Source organism: Hippoglossus stenolepis, chromosome 3, assembly GCF_022539355.2.
Source record: "Hippoglossus stenolepis isolate QCI-W04-F060 chromosome 3, HSTE1.2, whole genome shotgun sequence".
Taxonomy (NCBI): domain Eukaryota; kingdom Metazoa; phylum Chordata; class Actinopteri; order Pleuronectiformes; family Pleuronectidae; genus Hippoglossus; species Hippoglossus stenolepis.
In genome coordinates, this window is record NC_061485.1 from 12,030,893 (window position 1) to 12,048,204 (window position 17,312).

The 17,312-nt window shown below is 45.8% G+C and overlaps 1 protein-coding gene across 4 annotated transcripts in view; it reads right to left on the reverse strand.

Annotated features, from left to right (window-relative positions):
- pax7a (paired box 7a) overlaps positions 1-17,312 on the reverse strand; it is a 47,331-nt gene that overhangs the window by 6,905 nt on the left and 23,114 nt on the right. For all 4 annotated transcript variants that reach the window (XM_035152105.2, XM_035152103.2, XM_035152104.2 and 1 more), the window contains 2 exons: positions 9,607-9,769; positions 8,968-9,158 (listed from right to left, as the gene is read on the reverse strand). In XM_035152105.2, coding sequence (XP_035007996.1) covers positions 8,968-9,158; positions 9,607-9,769 — 354 coding nt within the window. The remainder of the gene's footprint in view (positions 1-8,967; positions 9,159-9,606; positions 9,770-17,312) is intronic.

The window sequence follows — 17,312 nt, forward strand, 5'->3', positions numbered from 1 at the left end:
GTGAGATGATCGGTTATTGTTGACGTTGTTTCACTGAATCTGTGGCACTCAGCTTGTGGCTCAAAATTGTAATGACATCATCTCTGTATGAAACCAGGTAATTTAACCAAGACTTGTGGAGTTTCAAATTCAAAAGGAAGAAAAAAACCTTTATTCACAATATTTCTCCTAACATACTCTTGCGACTTCTTCCTTTCCTTGTCTCTCATGACTTCCCTCCCTCCCCCTCCTCTCTCCCCCTGTCTCTCTCTCTCTCTCTCTCTCTCTCTCTCTCTCTCTCTCTCTCTCTCTCCCTATCCTTGCATACAGCGTCCTCAGCAGCCCAGAGTTCGTTTGTTGTTCGACGTTGTGTGAGTGCTGGTTTGGGAGATAATGTGAGCCAGGACCTAGTTTAAAGGACAATGCTCCAGGGCGTTCCCTGCCTCTCTCTCTCTCTCTCTCTCTCTCTCTCTCTCTCTCTCACACACACACACACCCTCCCCTCACCCTCTCCTCCTCTATTCCTCCACTGCCTCTCTACAGATAGATTACTTTATAAATAATAATAAAAAAGTAATTAATTCTCACAACTTCTGAGCCTCCAGCCTGTGGCGAAGTGAATGGGGAAGTGTAAATTGATACAATGTGCATCCTTTCAGATAAATAAATAGTACATTTGAGACACAAAAAGGGGCTCTTTCATACCTCCCTAATTTCTTCAACAGTCAAATTACATTTTTTTTTTGTCTGTGCTAATGTTTGACGAGTTGTTGGATTTCCTTCCAGAATAAAACAATGTGACGGAGACAGAAACACTGCGAGTGAGACAAGAAAAAAACACAAACAAAAAGAAAGGGAGAGAAGTTCGTGAAGAAAGAAAATGCAGACGTGCCAGAATATTAAGTTTGTGTCGTCACTGGAACAATTAATTATTGTATTCTGCGTGTCTATGTCTATGTCTCAAAATTCATATTGCAACTGTTTGTCAAGAATGTGGCGATAACAACTGGGCGCACAGACCTTTGTGTTGGACAAAAACAACACAAATACACAAATGTAAGGGGAGTAAATGGAACGGCGAAAAATATGAGAGCCTATAGAAAGAGGGCGAGGGGGGCAGAGGAGAGAAGAGAAAGTGATATAGAGTGAGTGAGAGGAAAAGTGGAGGCTTTGGGAAGTACAAAGACTCCTGTAGGACTGCACTGGCCTGAGGGCTAGCCTGCCTGGAGAGCTGATAGGAGCCCCTTCTGTTCCATTCCCGGCGCCAGCGCCAACACACCCCACTCCACAAATACTCTTAATCTGCGCAAGACTGGATTAGTTCCTCTGTCACCGATAGCTCCCCGTTCTGCCCAAATCAAAATGCCCCCGAGATGTACCTTTAAGTTAGGCAGAGGTCACCGGGGCAGACGGGGAAAAATGAGCACTCCAAATGTCTGTAAGTTATCTGAGCGCTGCAGAATAGCATCTTGCACCTTAGCAGATCTGCCCGGCTGATACTCGCCCCAGCAGAGTGATTAAAGATCCACAGTGATGACACTGAATTTCAGATCAATATTTGAAGGCCAGTCCTGAGGGTGTGATTACAGGAAAAGAATAGTGTTTAAATCTGTGACCCCAAGAGTCACACACACCCAGTGAGAACAGCCAAAATACTAAGACCCGTAAAATATGCGACTGTGGAGCAAATGTAGATATTTTCTTTGAGAATTTGTTAGCAATTTTTTTTTTATTGCCTCAAATCCCCTTTTCAGAAAACCAGAACCAAATATCTAATAACCAGAAACAAAACAAAAAATGAAGGAATAAGAAATGAAAATATCAGGGACCCCACCAGCCACCCACCCACGCACCCACACACAAACGCACACACACACGCTCAAGTCGGCCGACTCCTGCTCCCACTACGTCCCACCCTTCCCCCATCCCTCACATGAGAGGGCCGGCCCAGCGGGCAGTAAGGCCCCTCATCTGAGCAGACAAAATGACTATTTAAAAATAACAGTGATTGCATAAATTGAATTAAAGCGTTTTGGTCACGGTGGAGGTGGCGCGAGGGGTGGCGTGGGGCCACAGCAGACAGCCGGGATGGTGGCAGGCAGCAGATGACGGCTCTGGCCTGCATGCCACTGCGTTAATTGGCCGCAGCACATTAATAAAAACTGAAAAGTGTCTTCCGCCATGCGCCCTTTAGGATGAAGAGACAGAGGCGGAGTGAAGGGTAGAATGGGAGGAAGGGCGACGGGCGAGCGGCAGGCGTTGGGAGGGGTGTTGCTGGAGGGGGAGAAATTGGCCTTTGAAGAATATGGTGTGTGTGGGGGGGGCTGGGGCGGGGCGCTAATTGTGTTCAATTAAGTGGCTGATTGGCACTGACAGAATCTGGGCATTGACAAGTCAGGCACAGATGAGGACGATTAGCGGGCACTGGAACAAGCTGTCACTCCTCACAACGTGTTAGCCGCCATGCGCCTGCGTCTCCTCTGCCTCGGCTCCACGAAGCTCTCTACTCACACAAAGCGGAAGTGCAATAGAAGTCATGTCTATTTTAGGTTCATCTACACATCTTCTGTGTCTCTTTGCAAATTTCCATTAAGCCGAATCCTTTTGAGCCCACTTTTAGCTCATGCTGGCGTTAAGTGTTGAAGAAAGCACAGCTGCTGGAGCTGGAGGAAGGCCCCCCCCCCCTCGCTCCTAAACATCCCACAGTATGAGCTATAAACTTGGCCCTGCACTAACCAGAGGTTAATATGCCGTCTATTGGACTGCAATTGGAGAACGTGTGGGGAGCAATCCTCTATTCTCTGCTAGTGATATGCTTGAGTAACTATGGGATGGATTCAGCCACTGGGAACAAGAGAGGCCCCTTCAAAGTGCACACTCTCGCAGACACACACACGCACACACGCACACATGCACAGCCTTCGACTCTTCGCACCTTGCACTGACGCCTTTCCTAAATTAAACGGCAGATTTTCTGATTCCAGGAGAGTGGTTTCAGCGAGGCAGGGCCTGTGTGTGTGTGTGTGTGTGTGTGTGTGTGTGTGTGTGTGTGTGTGTGTGTGTGTGTGTGTGTGTAACTGAGGGAGCAGCCCCAGAAGGAAAAGCGAGGCGGATCGAGGGAGTGAAGGAGAGAAAGCGGCAGGAGGAGGAGGAGGAGGAGGAGGGGGTTGTTTGCTAAAAACAGCAGGGGCCAGGTCTAGTGAAAAATGTCAGGTCAAATTGTTCTTGACAGTGTTAATATCTGCACCTCATAGCCATAATTACATGTAAATACATAGTGAAATAGCTCTCAGCTGGAGACTGAGAGGGGCGAGCTTCTGCATGAGACAACCAGCTGAGGACCCAACCACCTCCCATAGTCTCATCTCATTGTAAGGAGGAAGAAAAGAGACAGGTGAAATGAAGCATGCTGTTTGTGGATACTCATATTTCTAGCCCCTTTTTTAACGAAGGCAAAGAAAACTACAAGTTTTGGATAAACTTTGCTTGCGGGTCATGAGCGAGAGAGGGTATAGGCGGAGAAGATCAGTGCAGGACATGCAGGATGAGACAGAACGGGAAAGGAGGGACAGAAATGAGAAAATGTGGGTGAGAGATGAAGTCAGAGAGAGTATTAATCACGGCTATGCACCTGTCAGAGTGGCATCTGGAACTAACGGGAACCACATGCAGCTCGACAACATCCCAAACCTCCGGCTATAGCTGGGCAGGTTCACAGCGAGCCAGCGCTCTGTCTTCCCCCAGCCGTCCCATAACCCTGTGCACCCTGACCCCTCACCCTGCAGAGATAGGTCACCCAGCGTATGCACCCCAGACACTTCACCTGCCCTGCAGCCTCCTACTACAAGTAGGAGATATTATTCTTATTAATATTATTATTATTATTATTTCTATCCGGTGCAAGTCACCTTCAAAATGTGTGTATGTATGAGGCTCTGTGTGTAATAGGTATTTCAGATAGGATCGATGTCTGTGCCTACACTTTAATAAAGGCAGCGCCACTATCCACCTTATAGGCATTTCGACTGCGTGGGACACAGCATGTGAATCAGTCTCAGTCATTTTCCTCCTTAAATCCCCATCTTCTAGGATTTACTGAAATTCATATTGGCTGCCTCTGCAAGATAAATGTAAATCACATTCCCTTATATTTACTATTTATCAGGATGCAGCAGCTCACTTTCAGCAGGAAATATCTCTCACCCGCACACAAACACCCTTGCATTTAAATAGCATTTTTATTGTCCGCCATAGCCTTTCATCTGGGCGTATGGGAGAAGAGCCGCCTCTCCAGGGGAGAGAGTTGGAGCAAGGGAGGAAGGTGGGGAGAGAGAGAGAGAGAGAGAGAGAGAGAGCAAAGCACTATTGGCAAGGCATCATGGGATGACAAAAAGCCAAACGGAGGGAAGGAAGGTTGGTAGGTGAAAAATAGACGATGAATACACAAAGCTCCGACCAAAGATATTTTGGAAGAGTGAGGAAAATGGCTTCACTCGGGGCTGCCGAGACCTGAAAGATGCAGCGAGCAACAAATGGCACAGGTATAAAAAAACGAGTAGGAAACTGCCGAACTGTCTCTGCAGCATCTGCAACCGCGGTGTGCTCCACAAGTGGCGCTCTTTGGTTCTGCAAACGCTTTGAGTTTATGCTGAAGAAAGTGCTGGTTTGTTAGTTTTATCTCACGTCATAAAAGCGGCAGATGCGACTCAGTGGAAAACAAACCAAGACGCATTATCACATACAGTAGAGGTGAAGGCCAACGCAGCAGCGGTGGTGCGTGCAGACGTGGATTTCTTGTGTCACAGATGCAGAATCTTTCCTCAGAGTTCAAAAGTGTTGCAAAACAACAGCAAACACTAATAATCTGTTCAGAAACAGTATAGCCAGTGGATATGATTTACAGTCCCTGGATTTTCTTGGCAGCTGCCGACAGCAGGACTCTTTTTTCTCAAAGCCTCTTACATCTTTTTTTATACTTGCCAAATTGAAACAGTATTTGTTTTAATGGGAGTTCTAATTAACCAGTATGTATTCCCCCTCTTGCTCTGCGAGTGGCTGAGCTGTGAATGCAGGCTATGTGCTCATCCCCTTTGATTTGTTGTCAGTGGAGCCTGCCAGCTGACACAGTGCCCGGTGAGAGGCTTAATGCCCAAGTTTTAATAATGTGGGGGACTACATGAATCTCCCCCTCTCATTGGTATTCAGGTGCAGAATGTCTTGTTAGAAGTCAGGGAGGGAGGCGGAATGAAGCCAGAGCTCCAGATTGTTCCGTACATTTTCCCCTCTCCATTTTTTTTTTTTTTTTTTGGCAACGGCAGAGCTTGCTTCTTAAAAATAATTCATCCCGCTTTTAAAAGAAGCGTCTGCACTAGCTAATGGAAGAGCAGCAGCACAGTTTGGAGTCTCCCCTGGCTTATCTCTCTCAGACAGTTGTGGGGAGTCGCTGGTGAGCATGGTGTCAGCGTGCGTGGTACGGTGCAGCGCCGCGCGGGCAGGCAGGCCTGGGGACACAGATCAAAGGGAGGCAGGGTTGAGAGCCGCTCTGCCTCTGATCCCGTGTACGTGTGTGAGTGTGTGTGTGTGCGTGTGTGCGTGTGCGTTTGTGTGTGTGTGTGTTTGAATGTGTGCAGGCCCGGCCCACTCACACAGCCCAAAGGCCCTCCTCAGATACACACACGCACATCCTTGTCATTCCAAAACACACAACACTTTCATAAAAACTGCAAAACAGAAAAAAAAGTTCCTCACAAAACTTTTGCAAACTTCCCCTCATCAAAACAGCAATAAAATCTTTACCCACCACACCAACCTACGGAGGTCACCGACTTCCAACTGGGGGAACACAGCACATCGCCGCGTGCGTTCACCAGTGCATTTCCCACTTTTACAACGTTAGAAAAATGCTTTTTTCCCCCTATTTTCCCAGCCATTATTTCCAGCCATTTCTCTGAGGAATGAAACCCAAGCTCTACCACCGAGCTCCTCTTGCATGGCTTTAGCCCTCCAGTGCACTTCAATTATTTTCTTTCCTCTCCCAGCAGGTGTCCCTGTCATGCAGTAAAGAGGAATGCAGGCCAAATGTCTCCCTGCAAATGAAATGCCAATGAACACGGCTTCTAGGAATCACTGGAGAAGTATCTAACAGGCTCTTTTTGTCCGGTTTTGTGGAAAATATACAATATTCTTTAGACATAAATGTCTTTCTAAGTGTGACCTCTTCAGTTAAAGCTCTGCTGTCTGTCCAAAGCAAATATTGCTTATTTCTTTTCTAGTCTGGACTATGCAAAGTTCAGATTTGAAGCATCATAGTAGCTTCGAAGGAGGTCGACACAGAGACTCATTTCAAATGAAATATTAGAGATGAGAAGGACCATAATAAAAAGGCAGAAATAAGCTTAAATCTCCAGGTGCACATGGCTGAAAAATACCTGGATGCTTGTCCTCCATGCCCTTGCCTTTCCTCCTTTCCAACACCCGCTGTGTCGCTAAATGAAACAAGACCAACAACAAAACGCACTTCTGGTTTCATACCTTTTGCCCAGCCATGCACAGCTTCACTCTCACCACCTCTAATACGCTGCCTCCCTCAACCAGCCAAACATGTTGTATATCCCACAATGACAGTAACCAGTTTGGAGAGTGGATAGCTTCTCCGCCGCCTGTAATGGGAAAATGTGTGCTGTCGGGATAGGTTATGGGATTGGGATGGACGCGAGCTCCTGTCGGGGCCGCTGAACGCTGCAGGATTCCATTACAGACTTGGCACCTCGCCACCGCGGGCCCATTTACCGGGGAATCAGAGAATTTTTGTCAATCTCTGTACAGCGAGGCCATCAATGCCAGACACTTGAAGAAAATAGCTCCACACATACAAATGCACAAGCATATCTCCAGCAAGCAGATGCTGTCTGCAACTTACAATATCAAAATTCTCATTTCCATCTCGATAGAGAGCGTGTTTGTGTTCGACCCTTTTTCCCATTACAGGGCAGCGAAGGCAGGCGAGTGAAAAACATGCTGTAAATCATGAAAAATACACGCCAAGTAGTCAGATGTGTGATCGACAGTTTTCCTAAGCTGAAACTGAGCGAAATTAAAGAGAAAGACAACGCAAGTTCTGACTCGGACACGGGAAACTGAATGTTGTGTTGAGTGAGTTTTGTGTGTTTGTGGAGAGCTCCATGTTTGTGAAGTGACGGGGAGAGAGAAAGAGGGGCTGGGGGGGTGCGGGGGTGCCCTGCCCAGCGGGACGCTGCACCGTGGAGTGAACTCTGATTCTGCTGTCAGTGGGAACATTCATCTCCATGCTGAGAGACTGATAGGAATGCCACACAGCATTCTGCATGCATTCAATACATTTCAATTCTGCGCAGTGCAAACGTGGTGTGACACATCAAAACATCCACACCACACTCATATACCAGCCCTCTGAAAAGATGAACAAAATCCACAATTTCAGCTGCATAATAAATATATGAGTTTAAAAAACAAATACAAATAAATTGCATTTCAGGTGGGTTTTTATAGACTTCCGTCAAACCCACTTGATAGGGTAATTGAATACTGGAAATCCAAGCTGTACAGTTGCCCAAAGGCTCCTGTTCTAATCCTCGCTATGACAGGAAATGTTCAATATCCCAACACATTCTTGAATGCCTGTGCAGAGAGGGAGAGAAAGCGACAGTGCGCCCCATGCCAGTATTAGAGAGAGCCATTAATGAAAAAAAAAATGACTCCATGTTCCTGGTGTTTTTGTGCAGGTTTGCAGTGAGAGCATTAGCAGTTAAAGCCCCTGTGCCACGATTAACAATCAAACACGCTGTGAGCCTCCATGTTATCCTCCGTCGCTCCGGCAGGAGAGAAAATCTCTTTTTTGTCACAAAATCCTTAATTCTTTTTTTCTCAGAAGAAAGAGGGTAATACCAAGAATGTTTCCAATCTGCTTTGAGAAATATTTGGAGAAGAAAAAAAAAAAACTCCCAATAAAACACGTGTGAACGACGGGGTAATTGTGGACAAATGCGGCATTGAAATTCATTTTCAACTCTTTACACACCATTTCAATCTTATTTTCTGCCTGTTAACCACATCTTGTTGGTGAGGGTGGGCCAGACTGGCCAGTATTGATGGGTAATTGTGTGTAATTCGCTCTGTACACATGATGTGCGTCGACACAAATCACTTTTTTTATTCCGCGCTACTTAAAGCTCCACCCTTAGCACAGGAGCTGAATTTAAACGCTCATTAATGGACGCATTAACAAAGGGGTTAGCATGCAAAATCCAGCAGAAGGATGCAAAGGAGCCTGCCGCTAAGGGAACAGAGATGATGGCTTTCCATGACAGGGGAGGGGAAATAGTTTAGGGCCTTGTGCAGATTCAAATTAGGACTTAACCTAAGAAGACGAGGAAGTGTGCGGCAAGTGAACAGCAGGTCTACAAAAACCTCATGTGGAGATCACGACACCTCCGTCACTCTGTGCATTGAGCTGCCTGCGGAACTCATGCAGCTTCACAAGAAGGAAATCACACATACAGCGCCGCAGTCTTCCCGCTGCAGACAATTATATGCAGAAGATTATGGGGTCTACATTTATAAGCTTTAGCTAATTATTTCATCTGCATGTGTTCTCACTGCGCTGCGCAGGATTTAAGACGTCCCAGGAAAGTCGGAAAACCGCTGTTTGGAGCAGCTTGAGCACTTGTGCTACTATCTAGATGAATTTTAATTTGTTGATGTTAATCCAATTGTTTTACAAATGTAGCAATTTAGAATAGCTAGAGTAAATCCAGGGCTTTGGAAGGCGAACATAAAAGCCCACACTGGCAGTTATTTTGCTGAACAAGCTGTTTCTGAATTTTAATTTCAGTCAAATGCAATTAGTCTGAGCAGTGGGAGGAGGAGGAGGAGGAGGATGGAGGGATGTTAGCGCTACCTATAGGGGAAGGTATAGCCGTGATATATGGAGGTAAAGCCTATTGGACTGACCTGTGGGGAGAGGCCGTTGCCAACAGAGTTCATGTGGTTGCTGGACGCCGAGGGGCTCATGAAAGTATCAGAGTAGCTGGAGAAGCTGTGGCGGTTGGACGTCAGGCCGTAAGAGCTGCCGTCGGAACCCAGACCTCCCTGGTGCATGGAGGATGGAGGCAGGGGCTGGGGTCTGTGCAACGTGCCGCCCTCTGACAAAAAAAAACAACACAAAAAGTGCACAGGTAAGAGCAAATCGGAAATTGAAATTCTGCGCTGAAGCAACAACATGAATCACCAGTTCAGGAGGTCATAAATCACAGATTAAATGTCCTTCCTACAAATTCTTCAGCCAATAAACACAAGGCTGAACATTAAAAGTGTTGCAGAAATGACCTGCGTCTCACAAGAGAAGAAGCGAAGGCTTGTTTTTGTCCCACTGCGACAAAGCTGTGATTGTAAAGATAACTACTTGCTGCATGGTTCTTATATGCAGCACATGGTTCATAATGATGTTACCATGAACATAAAATATGGATGGCATACCCCAAATAAAGAGCACTAATGTAATCTGTACCAAAATTAGATTAACCTCTGATCCTACTGTGACTTTCAAAATGGAAGGGGTTTTGTGCCTGGGTGCAGAAGTGGTGGTCTTACCCTGCGATAGCGAGCCGGGGTAGCCGGAGTCCTGTAGCTGGTACGTGGGTAAAGAGGGCATGCCTGTAGGTGGGAATCCTCCGGGAAGCAGGTGGTTGAAGGCCGCTAGCTGGTTTGCCCCAGCCTGTTTGCGCCACCGAGCTCGCCTGTTGCTGAACCACACCTACACAGGAGAAATTAACGTCAGGATTTCAAAACAAAGTTCAAATTCTTCGATTCACAAATACTTTTATTTCATCTTGTGTACACTAAGTGCAGCGAGCATGCAGACCCTCTGCAGAGTGTGCTGGCTCCTGCCACCTGTGATCAATCTGCCGGTTAGTGCGAGTGCTGGTGGTGGCTGAGAGCTGCCGTCCCTGTGGGAGCTGCCACAGAGGCTCAGTGGTCTGTCCCTGTTGTTCTTAAGTGGCTGAAGCTGTGATCTGTGTAAACAGGCTGCCCTAAGCCTCCTTCAGAGGGAAGAAGTCATTCAAAGGTCAGACGTAGGTGAGCAGTCTCCACATCCCACACCTCAAACTGTTAGATGCTTTGCGAGAGGCCATCACACCTCTGGAGACAAAGGGCAACATTATCTGGCTGTGTTGCTACACCATGCGGTTTTAAACATGGTTGTTTTTGAAGCTTTAAAATTCACTTTCCAGAAAGTGTTTTAACCTCAGAGTTGAGACTCTTGAGTTCTGAGCCAGCAAATGGCAAAATGCTCCCAAAATGAGCAGCACTAAAGCGCAGACACACAATGTCAACTCCCTGAAAGACAGGAGGGGGTTGAGTCTTTGAACCTCAAAGATTTACACATTTTAAAAAGGCTTCTGCTCCAACAAAACACAAATATAATCAGGCTGTTTTGAAAGGAGCCAGCAACCTGTTCCATTTAGCCCGAGACAAGGCCCCGGCTTCACTGTGTGCCGAGGGTTGAAGGACATTGATCTATGCCTCGCACAGGCAATTCATCAGAGTTTAATACACTGTCAGAGCAGTTCATCTACTGTTGTGTTTCAAACGGCCCGGGCCATTGTGAGGACACATGAAAGAGGGGGGACAAAAGCCCCTCCATACGCCACAGAGAACAGTGGACACAAAGGGAGGGCGTCCCTTTTAAACAGGTCTTAAAGAGGGACACTTTCAAGAGGACTTACACAGCAACATACTCACTGCTTTTCAGGGGCTGCCTCTTTTTTTTGTACACACAAACATACATATAAACTCGTAAAGGCCTACAAGGGATCTCAGTCCAACAGAGATCTCAATTTGAATGTGCTTCTTTTCCCACACGGTCAATGCCTCTGTGAAAAACTTTTTTTTTGGGGCCTTAAAGTTTAGTGGCGAGCGCTCACTCGAAAGAAAACGGGATTCAACAGGCGATGACTTGCAAACCTCAGTCGTACAACTGAAAAACCAACATGAAATCTTTATCTGAGGCCGAGTCGCCTCTCAAGCCCCCGTCTGAATCCCTCAATCGAGTATTCCAAAACAAATGTGGTGTGTGGCTGCGGTGAAATGTTCGCCATTGGGATGTAGTGGAGCGTGGACCAGGGTCTGAGCTAAGCTTCTACTTGGGCCAGACAAACAGCTGCCTGCAGGGGGGGGGGGGACGGTGGGGTACACCCCTTCCTTCCACACCCCCCCATCTCCGCACCCCACAGTGCCACTTCACCTCCGACCTCATCCACTCACCCCGCCCATCTTTTATGTTTGCACTTTCACTTCCTTCCCCCTTTGTCATCCAGGCTTAGGAAGGAGGTGTTCAATCATGGCCGACACAAAACACTTAAACGCTAAAGTCGCTTTTTTCTTCTTTTATTTTTAGCTTTTTATCGTTTTCGTTTTTAGTCTTTTTTCCTTCAGTCCCTCACTTTACTAAAATAGTAAAGTTCACGGCACCTTTATTTATTCGTGGCTGCTCTATAACAATTTGCAATAATAATTTATCGCTCAATTATTAATTAAAATAATTTCCCATCACTGTGGATTTAATGTAAATCTTGATAATGAAATCCATCATAAACACTGAGCTTGGTGTTTGAAGTCTTTATGAGGCCAGACACTAAACAAACATTTATCAATCATTAGATGTTTAGGCCTGTCATCATAAAACTACTGTAAAGGTGAAAATAATTAGCAGAATTACTTAAGCTGTTTTTAGATGTGAACTCCAAAAAATGTCTGAATCCAATTTTTGGGAAATTCTGAAAGTTTGTCTTTCACCTATGAAGAATACAGCAGGAGATTGTTCGAGACGGACACATTCACAGGACGTTCCTGACCAAGTCCTGCGAGAGGCAAAACATGACGATAAATAAGTTTAATCTTTCTTTAGTCCCTTATATGTTATTAAAATGTATTTGCTGTTAAAACTTGTGGGAGATGATTCTGTCTGACATCAGAAAACAGTCCCTGGTTCAGACATGACATCAAAGTGTGTCTCAAGTGATATGACCACAAGTGGACAGTTCTGAGTGCGTCAGTTCACACCTGACATTAGAATGTGTCTCCTGAGTCGACTTGTGATCGGATCTTATTTCCCGGCTCTAACTGGCAGGAGGCAGCAATCAGCAGAACTTAATGTGCCAGAAATTTAAAAAAGAGGAAGAAATCAAAACAAATCAGACTGGTTCCAGGTAAATCAAAGCACCCATTTGACGCAATGTAAATACATGTATGGACGTCATCAAATCTTGACTCGCTGATGTTCTTCGTCTTACACAGAGGACATCCGTTGATACATTCGTGTTCAACAGCTAAAAGAATAAAAGAGCTGAACAGCTAAAAGAATAAAAGAGGCCAAGAATGTGTCCCAGACCTCATCCAGATGTGGTCTGAGCGACTGGATCTCAATGTGTCATGGTGTGATCATATTAACCAATACGCAGATATGAAAAGGGCCATAGAGCGAGAGTCAATACTCGTAATTTATGGGAACTGGCAGTTTTCTTAGGCCTTGAACAGGCTTCCTGCGATGGTAATACACTTAACTCGGCTAAAATACCAATGCGTCTCCAGCTCTACTCAGTTATTGTGCGTGAACTCCAGTTGCATTGTGTCCACTTTGATAAAAGTCACAAGAGGCGAGTTCATGTCAAGTGTGTTCTCCAGTAATCACCGGGCCCTCAGCACAGACTGGGATAAACATGTGAACCAGTGGTGATGCACATGCGCCCAGCTGCCCATACGGTATCACACACATGCACAAACACATGTGCTCTCACACAGACTATCACACAGCCCGGAGCTGAGGATTTGAGGCTGCGCTCTGGAACCTGATCACAAAGTCACCTTGGACCACAGATTCTCCTCTGCTTTCCCCAATCCGGTTTAATTCGCTGCTGCACAGAGAGCCGCCGCGCTCCTCCATGTCCCCCCCCTCTACCTACAAGCGTGCAGTTCATGCATGTGGCTCACTTCTGTCTCGCTGTCATGGACTTAGAGGTTTCCCAGGGCCAATACACTTGGACATATTGGCAGCATATCTCTGAATCGTTGTGGAGTGAATATTTTGGAGAGGGAATAGGGGAATATAAGTGCATCTTATAGAAGTCAAGCTGCTTGTGAACCAAAGAGGAAGGCTTGAAGGAAGATCCACTTGGAGGTGGACAAAGGGTGAAGGTTGTTCCACAGCAGAGGAGGGTTTAGACAAAAACCTCGAACCTGCAATCGGATGACAAACCTGCAAACACGACGTTCAGTACAGCGACACGTTTCAGTCTCCAGCTCGAGTTTGGCTGCCTGCATCGGTTCATTGCTTTCAATCTCCCATTCACTCCACGCCAAAAGAATCGATTCCTAGCGATCTAGAGGCACTTTGCATTTTTCATCTCTGATCAGCGATAATACGCTGCAAACATTGTAAACGCGTGACACTGCAGTGCAGTGAGAAAATAAAAAAAAACGTCTGTGTTGTTTTCTCTTAAACAGGATCGCTCATATTTCAGAATTCCCCCCGTTCAGTCAATCCTCCATGAATTATTTTGTCAAAGACGAGCACTGAATGCGTGTGACGCCTTTCAGGAGCCAATTTGCAACATTCGGTAGATGAATACCGAGAGCCGAGATAATGACAAAACAAAATGTGCTGCTGACTTCATATCCACAAAAAACACAGAGGGGTGATGCAACCAGCCTCAACATACAAATCCTCTTCTGTCTCATACCACGCAATACCTCCCCCCCCGAACTCGCACACCTCCCCCTTCTCCTCTCTCCTTCCCCTTTTCTTTCCCCTCTCTCTCTCTCTCTCTCTCTCTGATTCCCTCCCTGCTTGCCTTCCAGACTGGCACTATGCTAATTAAAGTAGCTAGGAGTATGAATTTGAGAGGAGAGTGGGATTAGCTTGATAAGTATCAGGAGTACAGAAGCACTGTACCAAAGTCATTTAAATTCTAATAATAAGAAAACTGTTAGAACATTCACACTGATGCATTGCAACAATTTCTCCCCGACAATCTACACAAATCCTATTTATTCCTTTATGAAACATAAACCCACACTGGCGGGAATACAGTTGCCTGTTGGGTTTGCTTGTCAGCACTCGGCTCCATTGTGATTCCCTCTCTTGCCGCTGGTACTTGACTAATATTATAACAATCAGGAAACTGTGTATTGCCTCCTCATACCTCCCTATGGGATTACATGTTCAGCAGCTATGTTGAAAAGTGGTTTAACAGCACCAGCGTGAGTTTGAATTTGGCTGCACTGGTCTTTCACAAAAAAGCGGAGAAGGCCAGACTCCATTTAGGTATTTTTTCCCGCAGTGCTCATTCCATACATCAACAGGCCAGCACAAGCCACAGATAAAGAGAGAAACTTTTTACCAAATTGATTTGCACGCTTCGTAAAACGCAATGCTTATACCTTATTAGATTCCACGAACTATAATAGCTACATGCAGAATGTTTATTGGTAATGAAAGAGGATCTATGTGACAGATTTGGTAAAGTGAGCCGGTGGCGGCGTGCTGCGAAGATGAGCCTCAGCCGAGACTCAGAAGTCAGTCTCTTTAAAAACTTCAGTCTAAATGGAGGAGAATGTAATTTGCTTCATCTGTGAGTGCTGATTTACAGCGGCCTGCAGCCCATATCCTCCTCGCCGCTACCCCCACCTGGTCCGCCCCACAGAGGGATCGGACACAAACGCTGCTCTCTTCTCTAATAGCTCATGGAATGGCTTTGCCGCCAGATCCTGTTAAAACTGAGGGGCTATCAGATGGAAAGTGGCAGCGCTCACTGCATCAGCGCAGCGTACACTGAAGGTAGAAGTTGGCAGCATCCCCTCCCACCGAGACAGCCTGGAACTAATCGCTGAGAGATATGGATCATATCCCACAATTTGTCAGTTGGGGTGATAAAACCATTGTGAGGCTTGTGGTGGTGGAGCAGCGCTGGTAGCTCTGCTGAAAGGGACAGCGGGACTGATAAAGATGGATGGTGAAAAGGTCTTTAAATGGCAGGCGAGGGCATACACAAGGGAATTAGCTCTGTTTATGAGTTTGGGTTTGGAGTCAGCGCTAAGCCAAACACTTCCACAAGAATGGAGCAGTTTAATTTACAACACAGAGGTGGAGAGCCGGTGCACCTCACCAGCACCGTTTACCTCCATCTGAGGAAACTACTTTCCACATTAACGCCGTTTTTAATGACAAACGGACACGAGTGAACCATGACTGTGGACACAAATTCAACTTAAAATATGAGTGTGAGAGACCCCTCCGACACCCCCAGCCTGAAGCTTCTCCCTCAGCCTCAAACAGATTAGTCTCTGAGCGACATCTGGAAGATGCGTCATTGCAGCTGTGCTGGAGAAGCTTTGCTCTCAGGCCAAAGGGTCTCCTCTCTCCTGCCCTGTGATGGGCCATTTGGGCACCTACATGTGAAAGCGCAGCTGGTGGACATTTGTAAAACACGGCGATACAGACAACACACACGCACACACAGAAACTTCACATTTAAACCCCAAAAATCTGCACTTAGCTCATTTTTGTCATCTTTATTATTATAATTGTATTAATTTAAAAGGGTTAAGTGTTTCTATGTGAGTGTGATATTACAGTAGTGTAAGAACCTGAAAAACAAGCACTCCATCGAGCAACTATCAGACTCATGTTGTAGAATATCCTCTCGTAAACACGCTCGAACTGAAGTGCAACTTTGGCCATTATTGCTTCGTAGCCTTCTTGGAAAATTAAGTTTGAGTTGACCTTTTGAGACTTTCAAAGACTTTCAGAATTAGATTATGAGGAAAACAGCATTAACAAATTAAAGCCATGACTCAAATTCCTCAGGTCTTCACATGACATCATTTAAGTCTATCATCTAACAGCAGAGAGACTGCAGCCATTCCGTTTTCCTTTTCTTCTCTCGCTTTCAGGATATTTTTGTTCGCCTCCATAAATACACAGGTTCTAATACAGGCATGGATTATTCTTTCAGACCCGAGGTGTCACTGTCCTCTGTGATCACTATGACTCGCACAAGAATGATGTATTTATACGTGGCATTAACGATAAAATAAAAATGTTGGTTTGCGCAATTGTGTGGTTAATTTCCATCATATTAGAGTGTTGGAACCCAATCAAGCAAATGCGAAATTAAATTTACTTTTAAATCAATACTATCAGAATGTGCTCGAGTAGATTTTCCCTAAGATTTATTGATGCAGCCTTTAGTTATCCCACCTTTTTTCCTCATTTACTTCTTATACACGCAAAAAAAGGCAATATATTGCTCTATAACAGACAAGAGATAAATTTCTCTTCCCTTGAGTGAGGCATTAAACGCTCAGACGTAGGACATCACTGCATTTTGGGGGTTTTTAAGATGGACAAAGACATGTGTGGAATCAGTTACCCCCAACTGCATGTTTGTAGTGTGATGAACAGTTAGCATGCGGTGAGGAGTTTGGGGGGTTCAGAGGGAGTGTGAACGACTGTGGTAAGAGGAGAGCGGTGCCCCAGACCTTTTTTTTTTTACTAGCGGCTGATTGATTAATGTTGTTGTCGGGGCATAGGTTCCCAAGAGAGGATGAGGAACCCTGTGTGATATGTGGAAGATTTTACAAGCAGCGGCGAGCTTGAAAGTGATGGGGATGAGATCCTGGCCAAAGGCCGAAATGAGAAATCCATCAGGAATGCATTCCCTTTCTCTCCTCTGTCCCACCCCCCAACCCCCTCTCTCAGTATTTGGAAGAACAGCTGTTGCTATAACTCTACTGTACACATCTTCCTTCAATCTTACATACGACCACAGGGCACCCAGGCTGTCAAATAGTTTTGCGGGTCTGAGGTGAGAAGATGGGGAGGATCGCTGTCAGAACACTTAAAACATGGAGTCTAAGGGTAAGCAGCAAATTCTCACACATGCACTTTCTGATACGGGAATAAAAAAGGGTCACATCTTCCTGAGAGATGAATGCAGCATTGCCGTGGGTGAAAGACTAATATTTTCACAACCTTTAGTAAGTGAGTGAAGGCAGGTGTTATGCTTTTTATGGGTGTGTTTAGGGGAATTACAGCAGCACAGAGCCCTGCGAGGCATGTACCAGGTGTGATAGAGTGTGAGCGTCTACAGCAGGCTGCAGCAGAAGCCAGATATTTGCCTCAGTGATGCTCAGGACTGAGCTACTGCAGCACATTGATGTTGACAGGTGCAGCCTTTAGAGTTAGCATGGCTAATGTCCAATTACACATGTGTTTAAAGGACCGGTACACTCAAACA